This window comes from Orbicella franksi, chromosome 7 (assembly GCF_964199315.1).
Source record: "Orbicella franksi chromosome 7, jaOrbFran1.1, whole genome shotgun sequence".
In the NCBI taxonomy this organism is placed as follows: Eukaryota; Metazoa; Cnidaria; class Anthozoa; order Scleractinia; family Merulinidae; genus Orbicella; species Orbicella franksi.
In genome coordinates, this window is record NC_138151.1 from 27,821,525 (window position 1) to 27,828,988 (window position 7,464).

General features: G+C 36.6%; 1 protein-coding gene across 1 annotated transcript; it reads left to right on the forward strand.

The window, feature by feature from the left end:
• The first annotated feature begins 3,113 nt into the window (after positions 1 to 3,113).
• Positions 3,114 to 6,212, forward strand: LOC145492586 (collagenase 3-like). The gene is made up of 4 exons (XM_081472018.1): positions 3,114 to 3,259; positions 3,516 to 3,892; positions 4,845 to 5,179; positions 6,081 to 6,212. The coding sequence occupies exons 1-4, from the start codon at positions 3,161 to 3,163 to the stop codon at positions 6,083 to 6,085; spliced, it is 816 nt and encodes a 271-aa protein (XP_081328144.1). The 5' UTR covers positions 3,114 to 3,160; the 3' UTR covers positions 6,086 to 6,212.
• Positions 6,213 to 7,464: the final 1,252 nt, after the last annotated feature.

Here is a 7,464-nt window from a genome sequence, read left to right on the forward strand (position 1 = left end):
GTATAAGAAGTGAAACAAAGAACAGTTACCACATGAAAACATACAAATGAGCTATTGAGGTTCGACACAAAATTTTCATATAGGATCTTGTGACTGACAAAAAAAACTTCTAAGCAATTTTATGACATCAATTAAACACAAGGTAATGCTGCAGTTATTAACTCTCATTTGTTCGCAATGACGCTGAAAATGCTGATTGCGATGCACATTTTCCTTTCTTTCAAAAAGTCTGGACAAATAATAAATGTGTACTTAAAATAAACTATTGTTTCTTTATTAGCTCAATCGCCATTCGCTTTCTCTTTGAGTGATAAAACACTCCGATAAACCTAAAGGAATATGGCCGAATCTAGTCAAATAATTTGTAAGCGACACTAATTATTTTGCAATTCCTTTAGGAAAAGTCCTCATTCCGGTTGGATATGATAGCGATGATGAATTTCATTGTAAGAAAGTTGCCCACAGGTTATCTTCTTTCTGAGATAACGAATGCCAGGACTTATGCTTATAAGCCTTCAGCATAACCGAGACTCTAAGGCACTGAGACGATGATTGTGATTGTTTTTAAAAAAATCACGTCTTGAGTTTGTAATAACCACGCTAGGTGTTCACAAGATGATAAACTTAAAAAGGTCGCTTCTTTTCTAATGAGCATGCACAATTGCTTATATAAGACTTATAAGGGTATCATTTTGGTAAACAAAAGCATTGACGCGCTCTCAAGTGAATTTCAAAAGGACAATTTGCCAAGTTGTTGCTCTGTGGTTGTGTAAAGACACCTAACTGCATGCATGTTAGTACGTTAATAATCTATAATTCACTTGCAGTCACCTTATAAAGGTTCACATCATTTGATGTCAATACATATTTTATTTCGCAGGAGCGCAAAACCGGTCGACGTACCATGTCTGTTTACTTGGTGATTTTCCCTGCTGCTGTTCCTAGGTAGAGCTTTCTTTGATGACGTGAAAGAGGAAGAAGATGCCACAATGTTTGCCATGATGAGCAACAAAAAAAGTTGTAACAGAACCGATTTGAAAGCTAGTGTTAATTTTCATCTTTAATGGGAGCAGTTACTGCAGGAGAATTCTTCAAGTTTGGAAGATTTACAAGTTATGCTTTTTCAAGCTTTCATGATGATACTCTACTTGCATAAAGGACTGCCTCGTTTTTTCTTTAATCCTGTTTAAGGTTTTTCCTGCCTTTGTTGTAATCGGTTTTTTTTTCTACAGGTACCCATGCATATTTGCAATTTTCGAGACACGGCGATTGACCTGTTCAGCTTTCCAACAAAACGACTTACGTGTTGTCAAGAATCGTAATCATCCCGGCTATATAGAGAGGTAAGGCGTAAAACATCGTGTTTTCGTCGAATTAGTCACCTCTGCCCGGCAGCAGAGGGATTAATTAGCTAATGTTGTGTTTCTGAAGATAAAAGGAAAGTGCATCAAGGTGAGTTTGATTAATAAGTGCTAACCTGTTACCGTAACAAGTTTTCGTGGATATTCCATATTCTGGAATATTATGGAGTATTCTCTTGGTAGACACAACTGTGCAATATGAACACTTTCGAACTGCAAACAGTTGACGTGATAAACAAATATGCAAACCCAACCCCTATGAGGCGACCCTGTGTTCGGTGCCCTAATTGTCTCGTATTATAAATAGGGTACGTCTGTATTAGGAAGTGTCAGAGTTAAAATCTGGAAACTCTGCAATCTGAACCACAGTAAAAAACAAGATCTATTCAACTCTTTTCTCTGTTATTCAGACCAGTTGTTACCATAAAGGAGGATGAAAGAGACTATGTAACCTGGCAATCTGACAAATGACTGTACATGCTTACTCCAAATGGAGGAAAACAAAAACCAAAACAAAAAACGCGAAGTATAAGTTTGTCTGGTCGCTCCTCAAGCCGCATCATGATTAAACTTTATTACAACTGTTTTTGACTCATCGCACTGAACGTGTTTAATAAAGCTGCTAACTCATCAAGGACGTTAATGAAAAGAAAAACAATATATGAACAACAGTTTTCTAAAGGTCATCAATGAGTTAACATTGTTAATTAAGACTCTGTATTGGAAGTGCCAGAAATGATGTAATCAGGAAAGCTATCAACAAAAAAACATAGATTTTGTTCCTCTCCGGCAAACAGCAGCCAGATAATGTTTTCAATGCTTTACAATTTTCTTTCTTTAACCATAAATCCATCAGTTTATCAGCCCAAATTTTGCTCATTAGAGACTTAGATAGGTCAATTGGACAGGATTATGGAGAAAACAGAACGTTTTGAAAAATTGTGCTTTTCTCTAATGTCATCGGCGAGTTTACAACTCTATTAAACTCCTCCTGTACGTTCAGTCAAACGGATCATTGACAAAGTTTTAGGTTCTGTCCTCGTGTACCGGTTCACAAGAACCGATACAAAAGACCCAATAATGTTCAACAGCTAAACAAAGGTTCGTAATTATAAAGAAAGGAGTATAATGGTTATTCCCTCTGCGTACCGGCACACCAGGACACAACCAAGTTTTAAACGTCAAAATCGATCATGAGACGACGAAGCGAAGTTCCACTTCTTCCACTTCTCCTTATCCAGAGTGTCTCTCTATAGTTACATTTTGCTCATCTGCATGTTTGGAGTCAGCAACAACTTATCAGTCTTACAGGTTACATAATTTCTTACGCCCTCGATTGCGGACTAATCTAACAGGGAAAAAATTTTGAGTTTGTTTTTGACGTCGTTCCTACTGCAATATCTTTGACACTTCCTGATTCAGTTGTACCCTGTTAAAGATAGGAGATTAACAAGAGGCCGACTGGAGCGTTTGCAAAATTTCCATCACGTCCAAATGAAGGTGTTCGTAATGCACGGCTATGTCTACAAAGAAAATAATTCGGAATACTCCAGAATAATGCATGGACATCCACGAAACTTGTCACGTTACCAGGATAGCACTTATTAATCAAACTCACATTGTTACACTTTCCTGATATTTTCAGAAACACAATATTTGTTAATTATTCCCTCTGCAACTGAGTAGAAGTGACTAATTCGACGAAAACACGGTTTATCACACCTTTCTAGTTTATAAAGGGCAAGGAATATTCTTGTAAACACAAAATCAGTTTTGCTGGAAAGCTGAACAGGTCAATCATGTTCGTCTCCTTGGTGATTTTCTCGTTGATGTTTGTAGGTAGAGCTGTTTCTTATGAGTTGGAAGATTACGAGGAAGATGAAGAAGATTTTGCAAAGGTGTGTGCTACAATGAAGCGATTTTAGAGTTTGTTAACAGTTTCACCCTGATGCGGCTTTATTTACTTGATGAGGCCTCAGCTGTACTCAAGGCGTCGTCATAACAGTCCTTCATTTTTTTCGTCTTCAGTAGACTTAGCTACTCGCGGTTTTATTACATTTCAATATTTTTAGGGAAAAACACACATTAGTTCTTTATTATATGGATATGAGGTTTCTAGGAAGTTTAATGTCTCTTTCCACTTCATTCTTATAGGATTATCTGAGACAGTACCACTACATCTCACCAGCCAGATCTGGGAATCATAACACCACCGTAGCAATTGAGAACTTTCAGAAGTTTTTTGGTCTGCCAGTGACAGGTGAACTGGACGAGGACACGATATACGAGATGAAGAAACCGCGTTGTGGAGTCCCGGATGTTGACATCACTGGAGGACGCCAAAAGCGTTACGCTACGTCGGGAAAATGGAGGAAAACCAATCTTAAGTATTACATGACTTACGGGGACGATATGTCACACGATCATCAAGCGAGGATTATGGCCAGAGCGTTTAAATACTGGAGTGACGTGGCACCACGACTGCAGTTTGCAAAAACTGACGACCTTAGCAAAGCTGACTTCAGGGTCAGGTAGGATGATGTTTTAAGGCTAATACTATTGTCGTTACCTAGTGAACTCATTTGAATGTCTAAATGGAAGACTATGAGGTGACCAATCATTGAAAGATGTATTTTTGCAAAATGAAGTTTTTGATGTTTGTTAGTTAGTTTCAACTTGGGCATGCTTACATATGAAATACTGATTGATACTGTGCATGTATTTAACAATAAGATTACGAGCTCGAGATTTCTATGAAGTGATAGTTGAAGAAGCCAAACGTTGTGTCATATATTACCTCGACTGAAATCGAAGCCGAATAATCTAACTGTTTTGGAAAAATTCTGGCCTAATTTTCATCAAATAGACTTGCAAGTATTTCTCTATATTTAATAGTAACTGACTCTACGATTTAAAATTTTTTTTTAAGGTTTAAAAGTCGCGTAACAGCCAAATGCTTTTCTCTCGGAAACTGAGTTTTCTCGTAATGCTTCTAAATCGTTCCCAAAAGTTCAGAGAAAGGACAAAACGTTTCCATTACGAGAACAACCTTTAATTAAGCAATTGCACACCAATGAACAATTACATTATGAGCTCGAGATTTCTATCGCGTGATAGTTGACAAGGGCGCAGCCCGAGCCAACTATCACGCATAGAAATCAAGAGCGAATAATACAATTGTTCTATTATGAATCTACTAGTCGTTCAAAACTTTATCGAAACCCTCCTTACAGACACTTCGAAAACGCCAAGAAGCGGACGTCATTTTGCTAACAAGGGCACACCGCTACGCTAATCACTATCTATTCCAGAATAAATAGTGGGTAGCGTAGCCAGTAAGAGAACGGCATTCGTGAAAGAACGCTAGTAGATTTATACTAATAGTTGATAGCCTGCGATAGCTCGGCCAGTCAGGTTGTTGCATGTTAGCAGAATGCTAAAATGTTTTTTTAAGAGGAGTTTCTAAATGATTTTATTCTTCAGCTTTGGCAAAAGAACTCATTCCGGTGTCCCTGGTGAACAACAATGCGCTCATCCGTTTGATGGACCAGGCAAAGTCTTAGCGCACGCGTATTTGCCATCAGATGGACGAATTCATTTCGATAACGAAGAATATTACACTGAAAGTGGTACATCGTCTGGGTGGTTTTGGTGGAAGAGAAACTCTCAATCGCTGCTGTATGTAGCTGTTCATGAGATTGGTCATGCGTTGGGTCTGAAGCACTCCAACGTCCAAGGTGCTGTCATGTGGCCCACAGCAAAGACAGGGACGCCTAGATTACATCAGGATGACATTAACGGAATAAAATCCCTCTATGGTGAGTGTGTGTACCAATACGAATCCGCATTCTCTAACGAATGTAAACTAGTTATTAGCTATTGACTTTAGTTAGGTGTCCCCAGACAGATAATCTATGGCTAAATACACTAACAAGTATTCATTCATTCATTTATTCATTCATTCATTCACTCATTCGTTCATTCGTTATACATTGACAAGTTTTCATTCATTCATTCATTCATTCATTCATTCACTCACTCATTCGTTCATTCGTTATACACTGACAAGTTTTCATTCATTCATTCATTCATTCACTCATTCGTTCATTCGTTATACACTGACAAGTTTTCATTCATTCATTCATTCGTTATACAGTGACAAGTTTTCATTCATTCATTCATTCATTCATTACACACTGACAAGTTTTCATTCATTCATTCATTCATTCATTATACACTGACAAGTTTTCATCCATCCATTCATTCATTCATTCGTTATACACTAACAAGTTTTCATTCATTCATTCATTCATTCATTCATTCATTCATTCATTCATTCATTCATTCGGAATGCAAATAGCATTGAAGGCTTGGATTTGAACCACTAAAGTCTTATTTTGATGATAGCGACAAAATACTCTCGAACGTAAGCTTAACGTGATCGCGTTTTGTTTGCCTTGTAAAATTGAGGATGTCATTGTTCAGAAACAATTTAGAAATAAACAAAAGGCTACAATATTTCAATAAAAATTTAGTGCTTCCAATGAATTATTTCTTCTTGTCCTTCAAGACGTTTGTTGACTACACTGCCATTATAATATGATCGTCTTGTATTTTTTTAGAGATTTATTTGAATATGTATATTAATATATTATAATTATTGTAAATAGTACAAAACAATAAAAATCTAATCTAAATCTAAACTATTCTTCATTGCAGGTTAAAACGTAAGCATCCTTTAGTAAAGAAGATTTTCTTCACCTGCTCGCAAAAGAATTCTTTGCGGGAAAGAAAGAGTAGAGGAGTTGATTATGTTAATATAGAATGATGTCAATAAAAGATGTAATGTTACATACTTTGTCTGTCACTTTTAAAGAAATTATTGAAATAATATCTTTAATTAAGCCCCCCCCCCCCCCCCCCCACCCCCTTTCCTGTTGGGAATGGGAAAAAAAAGCCTACTTCCGTAGCGCTGTCTTTAGCTTACGAAAACAGAGTTTTCTTCAAATTCTTGGGATCTTTGGTTTAGGTGTTAATACGTCTAATTGGTCCTTTTAAGATAAATCAATTTGAACCTACTTGGTAAAAAACGCAAAATTGAAGGGCAGTAAGAGATATTAACTGAAACCTCAGGGAATCTAACAATCGGCACCAAAAGAACAAATTTCGTGACGGTATGAGACTATTATTTTAAACCAAAAACCAATGTCCAAACTAGAACAAAAGAAGTCTTTCATTAATGAAGTATCAAGTAACCTAACTGGCTGAATTTCAATAAATTAGACAAAACGATCAATTACGTTAAACAGAGGTAATCATCTTTTTGCAGAAATCTCACCGCATCAAATTTTTGTATTTTTTCAACCACTGAGGACTTTTTATGTTCTACTTTAGACATTAGTCATTACATTTTTTTGTGACTACTTTTGTATAAAGTAGAACATAAAAAGTTTTTTATCAGTGGTTAACTAATGAAAAAGTTGATTCACTCAAAAGTGAAGTGCAGCGAAATCACCTCAGGATCAAAGCAATCGACACCAAAACCAAAAATTATTCATGATTGAGTCAAACAATTTTTGTTTGATTTTTTTTTTTTTTTTTTTGGTTTTGGCGCCAATTGCTCTATTCCCTGAGGAGATTTCAATAAATAACCTCTCGCTACACTTTCCTTTTGCGTTAACTAGGTAGCTTCAAATAGGGGCAATTAGACGTAGTAACAACACAACCGAAGATCCCAAGAAACTGAAGAAAATCCTGTCTTCATGAATTGCTAGGACACTTGTGCGAACGTGATAATGCAATTTCAAAATTCTCAAGAGTCTGTGGTAAAGTTGGCTTAAATGGACGACCACGGCTAAAAAACATCAGCACGGAAAAGGTCTATCCCTTGAAACCAATGCCACTTAATCAAAAATGTAGTTTATCTTGTAAAAAATTCATCTACACCTTCAGCTTGAATTTAAAGATAATGTATGCACAAATAGATCATTATCTGCGAGTGTATAAAAACAGCTTCTCCCAAGCAAACCAACAATGTTTCTTAACTTGAAAGGTGATCCAACTAAAACGCTATTTTGAACTAGGCATTAACAAAGGCCAATGG

What these genes read in the sequence shown, in the direction of transcription:
- LOC145492586 (XM_081472018.1), top strand. Translation starts at nt 3,161, where the DNA reads ATGTTCGTCTCCTTGGTGATTTTCTCGTTGATGTTTGTAGGTAGAGCT. An exon ending in ATGAAGAAGATTTTGCAAAG is followed by an intron (nt 3,260 to 3,515) that starts GTGTGTGCTACA and finishes TCATTCTTATAG; the next exon opens with GATTATCTGAGACAGTACCA. An exon ending in AAAGCTGACTTCAGGGTCAG is followed by an intron (nt 3,893 to 4,844) that starts GTAGGATGATGT and finishes TTTATTCTTCAG; the next exon opens with CTTTGGCAAAAGAACTCATT.